This window comes from Tubulanus polymorphus, chromosome 10, assembly GCF_964204645.1.
Source record: "Tubulanus polymorphus chromosome 10, tnTubPoly1.2, whole genome shotgun sequence".
Lineage (NCBI taxonomy): Eukaryota > Metazoa > Nemertea > Palaeonemertea > Tubulaniformes > Tubulanidae > Tubulanus > Tubulanus polymorphus.
The window spans coordinates 13,501,149-13,520,513 of record NC_134034.1 but is presented as its reverse complement, the minus strand read 5'-3'; the positions used below and the strand labels follow the sequence as shown (position 1 = coordinate 13,520,513).

Here is a 19,365-nt window from a genome sequence, read left to right as displayed (position 1 = left end):
CCCCAGAAGACGACGACGCCCCAAGATGACAGAAGATAACGATGAAAGGATGCTACAACAAGACGATACTGAACTCGGCAATCTTGAGAAAGTTAAGTTGATACACATGACAATTACAATTTATGAAAGAATTGTGTAACTACCGAATGTCGTTCTTAAACTCATTTCAGGTAAACTTAATCTGAACAGGCCCACCATGATTAAGAAGATGACACCATACGATGATGAAAAAGGGATGCTCGGCAATCTTAAGAAAGTTAAGTTGATACACATGTCAATTACAATTAATCAAAGAATTGTGTGACTACAGAAAATCATTCTTTTTCTTATTCCAGCTAAAGATGAATCTGGAAAGGCCCAGCATGAGATACATTAGTCATCTAGATCCTACCATCCAGAAGTGACCACCGAAGACTCCAGCTAGTTTTGACTCATAGGTCGGTTGAGTTGCACCTTTACTGAGATATAATATCAACATTGTGAACTTAAGTTCAGATAATTTTCATACTTAGTTGAGCATATATAGCTTTGAATGATTTGTGATAATAATTACATATAAACTGTTATCCATATCAGCCTACAATGATTGAAAATAAAGTCAATGAAAATGAAATTATAGATTGATTTGTTAATCTTAGTCTTTTCAGAGTGTATTCTAGGTTTTATCTCTAGTTTAATGCATCTTATGTTGAACTGTTTTTGTAATACAGTTCACGTGTTTGTTCATGAGGAACTTATATGATAAATAATAGTTGTCATAATAATAAAACAACATACATCTTCATCATCATGTTATTACTCTTCAATTGTTAATAGTTTAGTTTATAGCAACTTTTTCGCAGTTGTAGTTTTCAGTATGCGATGTGATAAAGGTCCTATCGGAAAAAAGAGTTGCAGTTTTTTTGATAAATGAGTATATATGAACATTAGTAAATTGTCCTAGTTTATACGTCCATTATGATTGGTCTTTTTTAATATACAGTCGTCGTGTTTAAGGAACTTACATTTTAATTCCTCAAGCACTTAATCTGGCATTTTCTATAATTGTTGTATAAAAATAAATATGATTCACGTTAAAACCTTTCAACCGTTTCATGAAGTTTTTAGCAACAATCAAACGTTGATGCTTTCCTATCGAAAAATACCGATTTCAATCGAGGAGCAGTTTCTTGACCAAATAATAATTATTAAATTGCCCCAGCTATATTTTGATTGTCACTTTAACATTTCTTTATCATGAACTCCTTTTTTGGTGTGAATACGTAACTTACTTAACATAATCAAATTCAATATTGGTATGTGAGCGAATGGCAGATATGTTGTGAGAATATTTTGAAACAAAGAAAAATGTTCATGGGTACAAATCGGTGCAATTCGTCAGGAGGTAGCCTCTCAATAATGGACGGTAGAGGTCAGCTGGTGCAAATTCTTTTGAATAAGGGAAACGGGCGAAACTATTGTAGTTTATATTTCAGATTTTACGCAACTTTTCCATACATATAAACCATGGACCGATTATCGTGGGATTTAAATCGATACTTGAATCTCAAAGTCTGTATTCGGCAGCCTATATTTATGATATTTCAGACATCATGCTGCGTTACACGTAATTAATACCAACGATATCTGAAACTTCGCGTTACCAAGGTGAATAATTATATATAGTTTCATCCACAGATCTCTGTCGGATAATATATAATATATGCTTACATGACACTTTACTAAGAACACTGCCCGTCCATTGGAAATGTATTATACAAAAAGCAATTCTTAGTTTATGTTGGGAATGATGTTGTTGTGTTTTGATTGGAAATGTCCCGCGAATTGATGTACCCCACAGCAGTATATACCACTTAATCAGAGCTGTGCAAAATTTCATAATTACACGACATTTTGCAGTCTTGAAATGGGGATAACCTTCATAAAGATTCTACAGACAGCGAGACTACAAACTAAATATTCAAACTAAATCTAATCGCTGGAATCTATCGACAGCGGGCGCGGGGCTTCAGGCGATTGACAAAGCTCTGTAATAGTTTCGTGCCAGCTTGTCTGAAATTTGGGTTTGTAATGCTATAGATAAGAAAGTTAGCGCACGAATCGACCACAGTCAGTCCGATACCCGTTTTCCGGACGACCATTCCGTATTTGTATCTGCCCTTCAGGTTTATGTAACCCGCTGATACGAGTCGGTCAATAAGAAACACTGACTCGCATGCGATATAAACAGACACAACTGTTACAACCATTCTCATCACTCGTGTCTCTATCGAACTCGATTCCGTTTTGATTTCGGTTTTTTGCGCAGACTGCAGCATCTTACCGCGTGACGTGCGTTTAAAAAGGAGAATCACGATTAAGGCTGTGTTTGTTATAAACAGGAATGTCATCGGAATCTAAACCCCGAATATGAATTCCGGCCATTTCAATATCGCTTTGTTCCATTTCAGAAACACTGAGAGCAATTCTGGAAAATGCCATAGTTTGACTTTTTTGTTCATACTTATTGTCGGTCCTGATTCACCGCATGGTTTTGTAAAAAAGAAAGGAGATCTGGGGACGAGTTGAGGAAAGTACATGGCTACTGAACCGAGGTGTATGATAACTAACAGAGAATTTACAACTTTTCTATTCCAAAACAGACGTGATTTCAAAGGAAACAACACAATTACACACTTCTCAAAACTCAACAAGAAAACACACCAGTTGCGAGTGAGCAAGAATATGTAATAACATCCGTGAGAAACTTTAACAAATGCCCTTCCAAAATGCCAGTCATCCACACGAAAAACAATATCTCCCAGAAGTCGGTAAACATGAATAGTCCTAAGCGGGTACATGACGAATACAGACAACGAGTACAGAACATCATTGACCGCTACCGCTTTGACTAAGTAATAAGAACGACTTTTCATTGTGTTCAAAATTACGAAGGTAAAGCTGTTGAATATTATACTGAAAATCGTCGCCGGTCCAACGAAATAGATGTATGCCAATACGCTGAACTTAAAATCCCATCTGATAGGTTTCTTTTTCCATTGCTCGCAAGCAGTCAACTCAACGACTGCGCTGGTGGTATTCTGCATAGTGTTTCAGCGACCTTTCAGTAAGACGAGTTGAAGGAAGTGAGTGGTCGTTATATTTAAAACCAATGTTCCGACATCGAACCGAACTACGAGTATTTGAAATAATGCGTGCGCACAACTACATCTATAATCATTATATATCAACGTCACAAAAACGATTTATAACAAAAGATTTTATAAAAGTGGAACACTATCAATAGTTTTGATAGAAAAGTCGGTAGCTTTCGAGAGTGGGACATTTCTGTTATTCTCCATTTGCGGGTGAAGCAAATGATCTTGTTTATTCTATGATCAGCTTTTTTAAAATTGAACTTTTGATTCGCCCATTATTTTAAACGTTGACCGTGATAACTTTGCTGGCAAATTACGAGGAAATCCTAGAACCAACGAAGATTTTGACGTATTTTTCCAGAGTCCAATAGAGAGAGGTTCTCGAAATTTGAAAATAATACATCAATCGTAGATCGGTTTATGAAAAAGAATTTCACTCCAACATAAAACATCGAAAAAAAGCCTCGAAGCTTTTGAAATTTTAATTAAAACTAACTCTTATTTTGTTATAAAGATGTGTGGCTTCAATACGAACACTTTATTGAATATAATATATCATACTTATTTACAGTTGTACGGTTTTTTGACGAATCACGTTGAGCCTATTTTTTGCCAAACAAGCCATTCCCATTACCACCGTTATGTTCTACAAGAGAAAATTCGTTTTGACTAGAAATAGATTATAAATTACCGCACCTTGAAATAAGAAGGAAAATGAGCATACAAATTTATCGGTTTGTAACAAGCTAAATTCGAGGGTGACAATGTCTTCAATAATGAAAACGTACAGTGAATATCCTTTATAATGCCATTATAGGGGAGCAATGAAGAAAAAGTCGTCATTTACGAAATGCCATTTAAAAGAATGATATTGAATATGAGTTGTGCGATAATTTGTTTTCGGAAAAACGTTTCCGTCAAGTAAGCGGTGGTATTAGAAAGTATCATGGAATTATAACGGAATTCGACTGTATTTCCATAATAACAGATACTTGAATATCAGAAGTAACATTAGCGAGAGAGAATGTATATTGAGAAAATACTAACGGAAACCATCGCCTTCGCCGGGTTGTGCTGAGATCGGTTTTGTCTGGGCGCATAGGAAAGGTAGTTTGTTGTTACAGGCGGTGTTTACAATCTGTGCGTCGTAGATGGCGTTACAACGGTAACTGTTATAACCAGTGCCGATCCAGATACCACCTCCACGACTGAAATTCATGAAAAAAAATGATACGTACGACCAAAATCCTCTAATATACAATAACAGAAGTTTAAAAACGAAGTTTAACAATCAAAAATTAACATAAATAAGATCGAATAACGCAATCAAAAGTATAAATTATAGTCAAGCCATCCAAGACCAATCTTTGGGCATTTTTGGGTAGAGCTTGGCACCCGGGCTTAAATGAAAGGTGACACTCCCCCAACCTTGAAACACATGTCTGCCACTCTGGGATTTTTCACTTTCGGCCTATAGGGGGCGCTAAATACGGGGTATTCGTTAAGAAGGAAAATCGTGCCCGGGTGCCAAGCTCTAACCAAAAATGCCCAAAGATTGATTTCTAGACGTCATAGAGTCAGTTGGATGGTAGACTATTATAAATGATTGCATGATTACAGCAATTATCGTTATGATGACATTAATAAGGGGAATGATTTACAGAAATATAAATAGTAATCAATTTTGATAACTCAATATCCTAATAACTCTAAAATTCACGATATTCATATTTATCATTCTTAGTACGCAATGATTGCAAAGGCATTGGATTAGCGAGACCATTGGAGTTCATTGTTCAGGTTATTAGGATAATAAGTTATCAAAATTAATTACTATTTATTTATATGTATTTAATTCATTCCTCTGCATCAATAGACTTGGAGAGATCTTCTATCGCATATAGATATAGATATGTACGAGATGAGTTTACCCTATGTATCTAACTACCAAGTCAGTTTGTAATGCATCCTGTTTTGTGTTGTACAATACGGCATTTTTCTCCTCGCAGAATTTCTCAGCTTCTTCCTTGGTTTTTGGATCGTGTACCAGCGAAACGGCTTGTTTACTAGAACCGACAATGCCCACAACTACCCATTCTAGAAATAAGAAACGGGTTAAACACAAACCGTGTGATATACATCTGGTGGGGCCAGTTGCTCAAAAGGTGGTTAAAGATAACCAGTGGATAAATACCATTGTAATAATGGACTTTTGATTGTCACGAAGTCACACTATCTACTGGTTAACTCTTACCAATTTTTGAGCAACTGGCCCTGTTGTTGTTGTTACTAAAAAACAATAAAGCTTTAGACAAAATGTAATTTAAGCATAGAAATAATGAATATTGACATCAAACAAGACATTCTTAGGGTGTGCAATTTACAAAAAACGGCTTCGATTAGACAATATTGCAAGTAAATATTCGGGTAAAACCAAATCTATACGCAGGCGTGGATCCAGGACTTTTTCCAGGTGGGGTTCATGAAGAAAGTTAATGTTAAACTGCCGACTAAAATCTCTAATGATAGGGGGCCTAATACGGCATATTGTTTGGCCAAACATAAGATGATATATTCCCGATTATGTAGTACTGTCCGAATTTGTTGTGAATACATTCCTACAAAGAAACGATAAAAAGATTCACAGTCCAGAATCTGATAGTTACTCACGTAATGAATCATCAATGGGGGCGTGAGATGAACTAGGAGCCTCAGTTGTAGCGTCTGACTGCGATAAGGCGATAGTCACCAAAACGTAGCACACAACACCTGATACTAGCAACAACCGCATATCTGAAATGCACGTATGATCAGGGCCCGGTTTCATAGTCGTGAGTTAAGATTTGACTCTGAGTTAAAACATTGAAAATGAACTAACTTTAACTCAGAGTTAAATCTAACTCACAACTGTGGAACTGGATCCTGTGGTCTAACTCTGATATATTACTTTCTGGAAAATTGATTTTTTGGAATAAAAGAAACTTGTCCAGGACGCTTTCAAAGAAATTCGGTCGAAAGCAATTTTGAAAAATATTGCGGAGTTTTACCTACCTAAGGTTTGTGTCGATCGAAGCGAAGCGAAATGAAAATGAAGTCCACGTCGCGAGTTGAACTGGTGTCATTAGGAATCAGATGGTAACGATACCAGCAGTTTCTATCGATTCTGTAGTAAGTGGTTTGATATTTCACTATCACCGAAAATGGGAGTTCTCTCCAATGTCACACGATACGATTCCGTTTACCATCTGTTACTAGTGATTGTACCCGTTTAGCACATCACAAAACAATGCCACGCAGATGCCTTCGTTTTTCCCACTTCACGTTGATAGAACACAAACCATAGGTAGGCAGGTGGCCAATTCCACATTCCCTTCGAATTGCTGAACGCCAGTTCTTTTTATTAACAAATCAATCTTCTATTGATGATTTTGAATTTTTAAAACAATTTACTTACAAAAAATAGTAATTGAAATATTCTACTCAAATATCAGAATCATGAAATTGCCTCGTGCAAGGAAATTTATGGAACAGCCAAATTAAGAAAAGAAATACATTTGGTCAATGCTTTGAGCTGCGAGCAGACTTTTGTTCGGCTCAGACGATTAAAAAAGATACTTCGTGCGATGCCGAAAGTGCATCATCAATTTACTTCTTCATCGATTGATCGCTGTTTAAACAGCTTTAACACCTGACAGTAGTTATATAGGTACTCCTGACGTTGATCTCTAGTGAGGGTTCGAAATATCATGTATTTCGTTTTTTAGATCTTTTAAATCTATGTATAGCGGGTTTCTATCTTACTAAGGCAATTTCTTAAGCTTTTCAAAAAGTTGAGGAAATGAAAGTGGTTTTCTGATAAACTTGCATCACTGCCCCATGTTTAGCCTGCAATGGAAGTATGTGCTGTGCTAACGCTCTTGTTAGTTTACCTATGCGACGCGTGCTATAGAAAATCGGTATCGGATCCAATTTTGATGTCTGTCAACGAACGTCCCATTTCAACACCCGAATCGCACGAAGATCGTAAATCGATCTTGAGAGAACTGAAAATAACGACAACACGAAAGAGCGGTTGCGTGTGGCGGTTGTGCTGTTTTGATTTCATTACGAAATCGATGAAGTTTCTCATAAATTCACTTCAAGTTGGTGAGACTGATTCAGTCATACTATGCACGCGATCCATCTTGTATGTTGTTGAAATTTGACTTCCTCATTTGTTTTCGCAGTCACGAAAGAGCATTTGAAGTAGTAAGTTTGAAATGGAAACATTAAAACCGTGAACAACTGTCTACCGTCGTCGGCGCCGTAGCCAGTATTACCCGGTTGCCAAATGCGAAACGATACGAGATGTTGGATTATAATTTCACAACCGCCGTCATTAACAAAACCACTGGCGATGGTTGGGTCGTGATGAGGCCGCCCGATAATGTAAAACTCTTTATGAATTTCTACCGAGCCTGTCTGTTCCCGTTTATTCTTTTCATGGGTATGGGAGGCAACGTTTTATCGTTGATCATTTTCCCACGTATGAATAGACGCGATAAATCGACGTCGCAGTATTTGACGTTTTTGGCGGCCAGCGATCTGGTGAATCTAATCACAAACGGTCTGACCGATAGTTGGATGAATAACGCCTTGTACGAATACACGGACGGCAAAGTATTCTTCGACTTTTTGGCCACTCACATGGCCGTGTGTAAAATATTTCGGTATCTTTGGTACATTTCGTCTGCGACATCGACGTGGACTTTGATGTTGTACAACGTAGAGAAATGCGTCGCGATTCATTTTCCGCTGAAACGCGAACGATTGATCACATCTCGCAGTCGGATAATTGCCATTTGTTCCATCGTAATCATAGCAATGATCGGTCGATCGCCGTTTGTATTCGGGTATGATCTGAATGAAAAAGGCACTAGTTGTGATTTGATTTTCGATCGTCTGCTCGGAGCCGGCACGATTATAGTGATCGTAGTGGAATTGATCACCACGTTCGCGATACCGTGTTTTATTGTGATCATATCGAACGTGGTGATCGCCTCGACTTTGATCAAAACTCGTCGAGCTACCGGAAGTGAGGCCATACAAAAACATGGCGGACATACAGACGATAAATCTTATCGATTTCTCGTCAATTTGATTTCGGTATCGGTTTTGTTTTTGGTTACGGTGACACCTGCTTGTGTTTTGTGGACTATGTTCTGGATTCGGATCCTCATTCACACCCTATACGGAAGTGGACCGAATTTCGACGTTCTTTATTACGCACTGTTTGCGACGAATGTTCAAGATTTGAATTTCTGTTTGAATTTCGTCGTTTATATCGCGTGTTTAGATTTCTATCAGCAAGAAGCTCGTAAACTCGTCTGCAGGCCCTGCATCGCTGCAAAACAACACTAAAATCCGTAATGTCTCTCAATCATAAAAAAATCGTGGCTTGTTCTCATATCATTTTTGCGAACAGTTCGCTCACTGCAAACAAATCCTGTACGAGTCCATGACGTGGAAGGGATATACATAAAATGATTCCTTTCAATAACATCCCCCACACGCAGACAATCAAATCATAAACAAAAACAATGAATAGAATCATTTATTTTCTAATAGTCACAAACAGTAAAACAATCAGTGATTTGGTCTTCCATTATGTGTGAAATGTATCTCTTACACAGTTTACGTACATTGTACGCTGTAAAGGTTTTAAAGTTCGGGAGTGATACCGGACCTCTGGCAAGCGAGGATGACAGTTTACGTACATTGTACGGTTGAAAAGTTTTAAAGATTCTAAACACGCGCGACTCGCCAGATTACTAGTCTGGATTACTGACTTCTGGATCCAGCCTCTGAAAGAGTTTAAATCTTTTTTGTAGGTTGTATAGTTGTATCTTTGAAGACTTTTTGCGCCTTTGCTGATTTTAAAAAAAGCTTTCGACTCGATTCGTAGGATAACGTTACAGTGGAAATAAATTGCTGATAATATTAGTGGAAATTTCTTAAATGTGGTCAGAAATATGTAAAATTCCATCAAATCATGTGTTAAATTTAATGGTAGCACTTCACAATACTTTGTAGCTGATAGAGGCCTAAGACAAGGTGAAAATCTTTCACATATCCTCTTTTCTTTATTCTTAAATGACATTGAAGAATTTTTCATTAGTCCATGGAAAACTGACTTTGTCATTTATATAAAGCCTAAATCTGAATCGTAACCATTATCGCGTTAGCACCACCGTAGATACTACAGATTATAGCCCCATCAATTCACCTCATAATATGAAAGTCTTTCAGCCATTTGAATAAGTGTAAACCCTGGATCCGTCCCTGAAAATCACCCGTTTGTGAACACTGACCTTGTGAATAGCAGCTACTCTCAAAACAGTGAGACAGCTTCAAACCTGAGAATCGAACTTCTACAGTGGTATAAATCCACTTGAATTCGGATCGTTGGGAATCGATTTGATTCGTGAGTCCATTTTATCGGAAATCCCGCATTAAGCAATACACGCTACATATATTCATGTATAAAATGCAGGTGCGGATCTACGAAAATTGAAAGGCTGGGGTTCGGGAGAAATGAAAAGGTATTTTTCGGATGAAATGGCCACTAGTTGGGCTACTAGAGCCTCGTCCCTCGGTATTAGATACTTTTGGAGAAATAAACCAGAAAAGATGCAATTTCCGGGAATCGCTGGGTGTCAATTCATATGTTTTCGAACGCCCAAAGCCACCCCATAAATCAACCCGTGAAATGGATCTGGCCTATCCGGATTAGATTGAAACTCGGATTAAACCAATGATCCGAATTAAAGTGGGTTTAACTGTATTGACACAGTCGTACAAAGGTAATACAGTCGAAAGTCAAGACAACACGTTGTCTAATGTATAAATGATATTCAAAGAGGTTCAGATTCTGGTGATAGGTTGCCTGCGTCGCTGCCGGCATTTTTCTGCAATTTCGCTCTTTTGTAGACCAACGCCAAATATTCTATAACCGCTACCGATGACGCGACGACCAGTCCAATAATCAACGTGAAAAACACACCAGACATTTCAAAAAACGTCAACGGTTCAGTCTCCGATATTTCGTTCGACCACCTGTCGTGATTGTCGCATTTGAACTGACGTTTCAAATACCTGGAAAAAAACATGAATAAACGACATAGGACGCGTAGAAAGTGAATACCGAATCCGATTACATAATCCGGGGCCATCAGTTGATTGGAGAATATGCTGGAGTTACCATGTAGATAGAATTATGTGACGAAAAATAAAGTTCGAAAATGTTTCTCCGAGCTAGACGCGATTTATTCGGCGTTTAGACGAAACATTTTCGGACTTTATTTTCCGTTATTATTACTGTGGAATTCTCTATAGATTATCATCACAACTCGGATATAGTGTTTTACCAATGGTTATGATACAGGCCTATATAGTAACAATCGGAAGACTCCGGGCCCAATTGTTACATCGTAGATGCCAGTTATCCACTGGTTCAACCATATCATTTCCTAACTTACTTATCTTCGACAGTTTTTTGCAGACCTCTCGCTCTTACGGTGGCGATTAACGCATTTATTGGACGCTTTAGTAATGAACCTTCCGGCAACGCGAGCGCGAACCGTAATCCATATAACTGCTTCAGTCCGTGCTCGATTAGATCGCATCTCTGCGCCACGGCGTACCGCGCCGTCAACGTGTCGGTTAGCAATATAAAATTTTCGTTGACAATTTTTTCAACGGCCGTTTCTAAATCCGGCACTATGTGACCGGTCCGGCGTATTATGTTCCACACCATTATTTCGGGAAATTTCCGAGCTTTGGACAAAATTTTCTGAACTTCGGTATTGTTTATAACGCCGAAATTACCCTCGCCCCTTTCGATCAATTCGCTGAGATCCGTTATCGGTTGATCATCAGCTCTGAGTCTCAGAAACGCCGTCATATTGGCCGTATAGGCGGCCGATAGGGCTATATTGAAAAACATTACAACGGCGACGAGGATCCTACTGGGAATGGCGTTGGGATTAGTCTCCGAACTGCCGCTACTGAGTTGAGCCACTGTGAAGAAGAAACTGTCCCCCAACGAGATCGTGTCGGTTGTGTAGTCTATAAACGTCAACAAAGACAGCAATATACTAATGACGAATACCGTCGCAAGAACGACCAGCCACAACGTGCTGACGAACGGTCTTAGAAACTGCCAGCGATTCTTTTCAACTGCAGGCAACTTCGATACGAGATGCAGCGACGCAGGATAGATCGGGTCGCTAAAGTCGACGTCGATGTCCCGTTCTAAATCGATGGCAAATCCGCCCGCTGCTACCTGCCCCTGGAAATCAAAATTTCAAACTGATCATAGCCTTGTTGCGGATGTTGAATTGGGTACCAGGCGCTGACTTTTTCCACCAGACCATTTTCACTATAGTTCCATATCCATGGGCGATTCGGGGGGGGGGGGGATTCGGTACTTCGAACGAACCCCTTTTTGAATGATCAAACGTCGACGACCGTCGGCGCATGATCTGCATTTTCTAAATTAGAAAAATAAAATCGATACATGCAAATTTAACGGGAACCAGTCTACCAGAACGCACCTGCTTGCTCAAAATTTTCAAAAATTTTCCGGGGAAGGACCCCGCGACACCCCTTATTTTCCTAAAAACGAACTCCCCAAAAATCCTGGGGACACCCGTGATATCGTTACGTTAAAATGAATACTTACAAAGCCTTCCAACGTAGTGAATAGATCCTCACTTATTGCGTATGTGAAGTAGTTATGCTCGACACGCAGTAAACGCCTGTATTCTTCGAGTAAATCGTAAAATAATCCGGTTAGGTCTCCATCTTTTGGTTTCATAAAGAACGGCGGTTCCTGTTTCAAATTAAACAGCGGTATCAATGAAATACGTAAGGCCGGGGAACTGTCTTAAAAGCTGCGTCTTTGAGTTTGCGTTTAAGAAGTGACGAGAAATACGAATTATATTCATATATCTATACTGACCAGTCTTATCAGTATTTGTCCGAGGTTAGCGGATAATACACTGACACCTTGACTTGGAATAGAATTGATCGGTTCGCCTTCCTCGAGTTTATTCCAATCTGTGTACTAAACATGAAAAAAAAAACAACAATGAACATTGAACTATGTAACCCTTCTCGAAAACCGTCGGGAATCGCTAGTAATTCCAGCGGAGAGTTCTGGTTCAGTAGGTAAATATTTGAACTAGGGTTGTACGGAAATCTCCACTGACAGACGGAAGAGTATGCCCCCACTCAGAAACCTCAGGGCCCGGTTTTATAGACTGGTATTACCTTTAACCCGGGGGCTAACTCAATTCATTATCAATTAAGTTAGTCCCCAGGTTAAAGGTAATACCAGTCTATAAAACCGAGCCCAGAATATTATATTTTAATTGATAATGAGGAGGTTGACTTTATTATAAAGCTATAGACCGACTCAATCATCGTAGAAGACGCAATTTATTTTGTCCGAAGTGAAATTCTGAATAGCTGGTTTCGATTTTAACGTACCTTTAATTCAGTCCTCGCGCATTTAGTTTCACTTTTATCCGCGTTTGTTTCACAAACATAAACAGCTGGCGACTCGAGACAGTTCTTCAGCGAGAAGTTGAAACGACCGCTTAAACCATCAACTTCCACTTTAGAATCCTATACAATCGAGTAAGACACGGACATTTTTGTAACGGAATAGCGTTCAGTGAGAGAGCTAGGAGTAAATAACCCCATCGCATTTAAAAGGTTTGGCTAGATACTTCAGTTTGATTTTGGGTCCTGATGAAGCAAATCATTGTCAGCTGGTTTATAACACTGTAGTCCCCTAAAAATTATTACCTCATATTCCTATAACAACGATACTTATAGAATGCTAAGCTAAAATATTAGTTAACTGAACATTATCTTACCAAAAATGACCGAAGATTCCGGGGATGGCCTTTAATAAATTCCCCATGGGGAAGTCATTGAAATCGAGAATGAGAAGGTCGTCGTAAGAAGCTCATCACAGTTTTACCGAATCATTTAAGTTATTCAGAATAAAAGTTCATCGTTGATTATAGTAGCTCATCATAATTCTGCTGAATCATTGCGGTTATTGAGAACGGAAAGGTCATCGTTAGTAGTTCATCATAATTCGACAGAATCGTCAAAGATATAAAGAGAACAGGAACGAAAATCACATACAAAAAACCTGTCCGATTTTTCTTCAATTTGTCGCTCGGCGAATTTATTCAAAGTAAGAAGAGTGTCGAACAATCCATAATCACGAGTCTTATCGTCTGCTGGTAATCTGGTCAGGTTATACGTGTTCACTAGATCGTCGTTAAACATATCTAGAAATGACATCGATGGATTCGTTTGTGAGATGTGGTTGCTTGCTAAATCCGTGTAGGGAACATTATCCTAAACGATAGGGAAAAGAGTTATCATACAATACTAGCACAAACATAAAGTCTCTTAGTTTTGAAAATGTCTCATCGAATTGAGTCTAAACGTCATTACTCTCTTAGTTTTGAGAATGACTCACAGAATTGAGTCTAAAACGTCATTACTCTTTTAGTTTTGGGAATGGCTCATAGAAATGAATCTAAACGTCGCTACTTTCTTAGTTACTGAAAATGTACCATAGAAATGAATCTAAACGTCGCTACTGTGTAACGAAAAAGGAATACTCACATATGTTAGATGAAGCCAGCGATAAAGATAAGTATTCATATCAAAATTAGTTGCCTGAAAAAAAATCAAAAATAGCCTTCATAACCACGTGTATACTTCATGCTGTCCATGAAATCCCTAATTTTAGAGATCTCCTTATACTTACCGTCTCGAACGGGTGGTACGCGTTCGGCATTCTCGAGAATACAATAATGTGCGATATACCAAGAGCTCGTGAAGCCTCCATTTGTTTATACGTTTGGTGACTCGGATTATAGCGGTAGTTCGACCAATCCATCACGAACGGGTAATGTCTGAAACAGGGTTTCCCGCTAAACCGCTTTTTGTACGACTCGAACACGCGAAGAAAATCATCGAGTTCACCTGAAAAAGAGAAACAACCAATCGCATTCGGGTTTTATAATGATACGATAATGACGTAGACAGTATGTAGTTTGCCCGGGCCTACGCGTCAAGACCATTTCTAAAACCTCTAGTTCAAATCATTAAACTTCGTAGACGATTTTGATTTAAAGCGGTTATCAAAATGAAATCATAGAACGTTTCGATTGTTGTTAAAGGCCCGGACACACTGGGCGCCCAGTGTGTCTGAGGCTTAACTAAACAGCCAACATCAGCTGGAATAACCAGAAACAGAAAGATGTAGGAAATACTCGTAAACTATGATAAACTCATAATATATATTAGCAGGAAGCTATGCCTCGCAAACTAAACATAACTAGTAATAAAACAACAAGGGGTACCTTTGACATAAATCTGAACAGTGAAAGGTTAGACATTACGTATATAACTAAATAGTAGAGAGTATAGGGATAACAGAGTAAGAACTTGGAGTAATAAAACTGAAAGGTGAAGTCTAATATTACTCCGAGTAATTCCGAGGTAAGACGTAGAAGAATTAAGCGATATCTGATGAAGGGTGAGAGGTAGAATTTCGCAATTTGTCGTGAATAAAAACACAATAGAAAAACCGAAAGATTTAAACATCGAACTGTTAATGTTTATAAAAAAAAATCCCGAATTTTTTGGTTTTCAACTAAGAATCATTATCATTATCATATATATGAGCATAGTTTCCTTGATAATGATTTTTCGATGTTTTCAAATGTTTTGGTTGAATCATCAAAGTGTTCGTTTACACTGGTGTGGTTAAATGTTGAATATCGCCGGTACAATATGGTGATGAATATAGCCTACTGTTCGTCGATACGTACCTGTATTCTGTGTGATGATCATGAAACGACGGCAGTGAGTGTCTTCTGAAGTTTTAATGAAACTAAAAACCAGACTCATCGCTTGATACAAAGTCGGCAGAACGTTGTGCACTTTACTATTAGACGGACAAGCTTTAGCTTGAAGACCGGCGCCGACGACGAAATATTCTCCTGTTTCTAAGTATCTTTGAAAATAATCTACCGGTGGTCCGATCGTGACGTCATATTTTGCTTGCAGTACTGTTTTTACTGAAAATTTTCAAATCTGATTTTATTGAAAATACGTAGTTCCTTTTCGCAGCTATAGATGTCGCAAACAATGCCAATAAATCGGGTGGCACGGGACACTAGTTTTTCAGTTTAGAATTAGGTCTACCCGTTTACCTGTACAAACATTTTCTAACAATCATTTGGGCAAAAAGGAAAGAATGTGTTCAATATACAATATTTAAGGGGATGAATTAGACTTTCTTTTTAATAGTATCTTACCCGCTGAACTTCGCAAAAAAAATCCAAATTCTGGACACATTTAGAAACTTTGATATATCAAAAATCTCTTGTTTATACGTGATTTTGAATGACATTTCTACGTTTTTTAAAATGTCTTCATTTTTTCTCTTTTGTGAATATCTATAGACAAAATTATCTTTCCCTCGTCGTGAAAACGTCCCTCGTCACAGTACTGTGGGTCGTCTAGGTTTTGATTTTCATAAAATACAAACATGGAACTCACGTTTATCGTTGAGACCGAATCCGGTCCTGATTTCTGACCGGACATCGACGAAGGTAAAATTGATAGACGGTTTGGGGGAATTATTTCGACTTTGAACTCGCGCGATGGCGGTCGAAAAATATTCCACTCTTTCTTGCAATTTCTCAAAATCATCAGTAACGATACAAACTGTAAAATAAAAGTTTATTGGAAAAATGCATTTGATGACGTGATAGTTCATTGAGTAGAATATATGAGTCATGAAACATATTTAATTACAAAATCAATGCCAATGTTGACAAGTGAGTATCATTTCTAATTACAAATACTGATGACGTAGTGCACAAGCGACAGCACAATATCACGATTGCAATTTCAATATCATAAAGAAATTGAAATTCATTAGAAAACACGAGTTCAATTTACATAACTAAAGCCATTATTTACAATACTCTTATTGCTATATTGATACCCAAATATTGATGACGTATAAAAATCGATTCACACAGAAACCCTTAAATAACACTATAAAGTATTTACCGGAATCAATGTAATAAATTGTAAAGGCGTCAAAAACAAACAACATCAGGTGTTTTCGATAAATTGATTTAAAATTGCATTTAATCGAGGCATTTAAAAATTGATTTGTTGGTTGAATAGAGATATTTTTTCATAGAAGCCAATCCATACGTATTAACACTAAAACATTCAAAACATTTAACACAAGACTGGTTTTCGAATAAGCTTCCTATCTCTATGAAATCGATAGAAAATCGTTCTGAAATTGTTTAGCCCTACACGACCCTAGGGCAAATTCACTGCATATTCAGGCGATAGAAGCAATTCGACGTCTGAGAATCACATCGAAAAAAAATCGAATTGCGAAATATGTAAAAAAAACCTACCGACTCGCATCGTCTTCGCCGAGGTGGCCGTCATCAGAAAACTCCAACTAAACAGAACTAGCCACAATACTGAGTAACGTAGGGTTTCCATGGCATCTTCTCCTGTCGAAAGAACTGGACTTAATGCATTTTATACATGTATACACGATCATTTATAATTTCAGCTTAATTGTGCTAATATTATCCATGGCAATGAGTACGATTACGTCCCTAAAGACCAGACGATAGATACAAGTATTAAGTGTTATTAGTTGTTTTTGTGGTTTCTACAATCAACTAATGGAATGGTTTTTATCGTGTATAGTTCCCGGTGGGCCGCGAGACTGAATTAGCGAGCCACTTGCTCTAATCAAACGGCGACGCATTATAGCGATAAATCCACTACGGGAAAAAATTCCCAAAAAAAATTCCACCACCGCGGGTTGCCGTTCACATTTTTCAGATTGATTTATTCTATATGTAGGTCTACGGGGACAGATCCAGGATTTTTAGAAAAGTGGATCGTAAACCTGTTGAAAATCAGGCGCTCTGAGATGCGATATCAGTAAGTCATCTGAAGCTGAAATTAAGACAGTGATTTGAGTCGATTTGATATCAAGTGAATCTACTAAACTACGACTGTTCTTCTAAACGGACACGCCTTTGCTTAACATTAGAGCATATCTTCATTCAGAAAAAAAACCTAGTGCAGTGCATACATCTTTATACGTTGTTGTATGTACCATATATGAAAAACAGTACCTTGAACTATAAGAGCCTATATACACTATATAGCGCAGGGACCTACATCGACCAGCGCAGACAACAGATTGACAGTTATAGCGAAGCTTTGTTAAAAAAACCAGGGCATAAGGCATTCATTCAATAGACTTCAATTATTCACATAGTTAATCGGTTAATAAAACAGCACAGAGGACGTGAGATTCACCCGCTACAGCTTGAAGCGGCTGTATCTACAGTGAACTACGTCATTCGGCAATCCTACTCATAACAATCTACAAGATACAATTAAACAACATCAGATACTGAGGTTGTTGGTGAATCGAGAGAGGGAGGTGTGATAGAGGGGAAGGTACGAGAGGAAGGAGGGAGGAGAATTCGATGGATAAATCGTTTACAAAATTGATTTTGAAAAATTGAAAAATCCTATACAAACGACTGATATACAGCAGCAGGTTGCTGCGTAAATAATCTCACTCAGGTTTGATTAGTTCGAACTCATTAACAAAATTATTTCATTTAATCAGTTACGATGCCATTGGATGGTGAAATTACTATTAAGCGTTCATGGAAAATCGCTGATGCATAAAGATCACAGAAACCGAGTCATCCAATGAGTGACGAATCGATCGTTTCAACATTTTGCACTTGAATTATGTAGATATGTACAGAGTCACTGATTGAAACAAACATAAAACGTTTAATCCAAAACCTCAAGGATTATGTACTTACCTTAGCGAACCACGGATCGTCTGTGCAGCTTTCACCACCTTCTCATCCGTCGATACGAATATCCGTGTATTCGATGGTCCCGAACGAATGAGAGAAAAAATACTAACAGCAACGCTTTGTGGAAATTTATTTTTACATTTTTATGTTGTGTACTAGAGGCAGACAGCTGGTTTAACAGGCAATACACTATTCCCAGGTGTTATAATGAAAACCGGTTTTTGATTGTGCACCTTCTCAAGAAAAAAAAAACCGGGATCCTTCATCACATTTTTAAAGAGACCTGACCGTGGACAATACAAGTGACGCATTTGATCATATGAAATATACGGCTAGAGAAATTACTCTGTACATTTTTATGATGTAAAATGTAACAAAAACTTTAAACTTCCTGGTGGACGAACGTAGGGAGGGTAGTAATACTCCCTCTGTGTGGATTCGAACCTGATGAATCTAAGTGCAGTGTTAGGTAACACTATAAATCTGGTCAATCTAGTCAATTGTGTTGATTCGATCAACGCAATTCTGTAGTGAAATCCTCAGGTAATATTCGGTAAAAAAGGACTCATTCTTTTTTGCGAGAGAAAACAATCGTTTTTATTCCATATCGAATAACATCAAAAGGATAGTAACACTGAAAAGAAAAAATAATTTGAATTATGAAATAGAATATCAGATAATCTAACAATAAATAACTCACGTTTAGCCCTGTACTCACAACATTTCTAAAACCTGATTTGATACAAAAAGATTTTGAAATTTTGAGAAATTCGGAAATTGTATAATACATCTGTTATTTTTGTGAGAAAGGCAAGACGCTTGAATCGAGACATGAAGTGATCAGAGCCTGAGAATTCCGACACCTGCAGAATGAACATCACAAAAGCTCCCATGGCGAATCCTATACGAATAAAGCAAATGAATTCTACTCATTATTTCGGCGCGACGGTGTTCTCCAAATTAACTTAATGCTTGAATATTTGCAACGAATTTATCATATTGAGTAAACTATTTAATCGCAACTAAATTCCTTATCCTTGAAAGTCAAATTTAATTTATCATAAATAATTTGTTAATTCAGTTGCTAATGGGCCAAATATCCCATGAAAATTCGCTTTCTCAATATTCGAACGTTATTTCTGGTTAAATCGAAGGCGCTGTGAGGCTTACTTTGGATACGGGCGACCGCCAGTTTTTAATTGACTCCTCAAATTGCATTTCTTTAGAACTCTCACTAGAGATCATACACTGCGGGA

At 37.9% G+C, this 19,365-nt stretch overlaps 4 protein-coding genes across 5 annotated transcripts in view; 1 reads left to right on the top strand and 3 right to left on the bottom strand.

The window, feature by feature from the left end:
• The window catches only part of LOC141911667 (biogenesis of lysosome-related organelles complex 1 subunit 1-like), an 83,573-nt gene that overhangs the window by 6,613 nt on the left and 57,595 nt on the right, over positions 1 to 19,365 (bottom strand). The window lies entirely within an intron of this gene.
• LOC141912315 (uncharacterized) lies at positions 3,730 to 5,967 on the bottom strand. Its single transcript, XM_074803557.1, has 4 exons — positions 5,808 to 5,967; positions 5,086 to 5,234; positions 4,185 to 4,345; positions 3,730 to 3,783 (listed from the first exon to the last, which is right to left on the bottom strand). Exons 1-3 carry the CDS (start codon positions 5,962 to 5,964, stop codon positions 4,310 to 4,312), a joined length of 342 nt encoding a protein of 113 aa, XP_074659658.1. The 5' UTR covers positions 5,965 to 5,967; the 3' UTR covers positions 3,730 to 3,783; positions 4,185 to 4,309.
• LOC141911645 (cysteinyl leukotriene receptor 1-like) lies at positions 7,485 to 8,537 on the top strand. Its single transcript, XM_074802635.1, has one exon. The coding sequence runs from the start codon at positions 7,485 to 7,487 to the stop codon at positions 8,535 to 8,537; it is 1,053 nt and encodes a 350-aa protein (XP_074658736.1).
• Positions 9,743 to 18,195, bottom strand: LOC141912116 (glutamate receptor ionotropic, kainate 2-like). 2 transcript variants are annotated; one of them, XM_074803336.1, is made up of 12 exons: positions 18,113 to 18,195; positions 16,661 to 16,762; positions 15,777 to 15,944; positions 15,044 to 15,292; positions 13,975 to 14,192; positions 13,830 to 13,883; positions 13,338 to 13,556; positions 12,669 to 12,806; positions 12,139 to 12,243; positions 11,860 to 12,009; positions 10,655 to 11,466; positions 9,743 to 10,271 (listed from the first exon to the last, which is right to left on the bottom strand). In XM_074803336.1, exons 2-12 carry the CDS (start codon positions 16,749 to 16,751, stop codon positions 10,031 to 10,033), a joined length of 2,445 nt encoding a protein of 814 aa, XP_074659437.1. In that variant the 5' UTR covers positions 16,752 to 16,762; positions 18,113 to 18,195; the 3' UTR covers positions 9,743 to 10,030. The 2 variants fall into 2 exon arrangements, with proteins under 2 accessions (XP_074659437.1, XP_074659438.1); XM_074803337.1 differs by lacking the exon at positions 18,113 to 18,195 and adding an exon at positions 17,402 to 17,450.

What these genes read in the sequence shown, in the direction of transcription:
- LOC141912116 (XM_074803336.1), bottom strand. Translation starts at nt 16,751, where the DNA reads ATGGAAACCCTACGTTACTCAGTATTGTGGCTAGTTCTGTTTAGTTGG. An exon ending in CGTACCACCCGTTCGAGACG is followed by an intron (nt 13,884 to 13,974) that starts GTAAGTATAAGG and finishes ATTTTTTTTCAG; the next exon opens with GCAACTAATTTTGATATGAA. An exon ending in GACAAATACTGATAAGACTG is followed by an intron (nt 12,010 to 12,138) that starts GTCAGTATAGAT and finishes AATTTGAAACAG; the next exon opens with GAACCGCCGTTCTTTATGAA.
- LOC141911645 (XM_074802635.1), top strand. Translation starts at nt 7,485, where the DNA reads ATGTTGGATTATAATTTCACAACCGCCGTCATTAACAAAACCACTGGC.
- LOC141912315 (XM_074803557.1), bottom strand. Translation starts at nt 5,964, where the DNA reads ATGAAACCGGGCCCTGATCATACGTGCATTTCAGATATGCGGTTGTTG. An exon ending in CCCCATTGATGATTCATTAC is followed by an intron (nt 5,235 to 5,807) that starts GTGAGTAACTAT and finishes TCTTATTTCTAG; the next exon opens with AATGGGTAGTTGTGGGCATT. An exon ending in ATGCATTACAAACTGACTTG is followed by an intron (nt 4,346 to 5,085) that starts GTAGTTAGATAC and finishes CATGAATTTCAG; the next exon opens with TCGTGGAGGTGGTATCTGGA.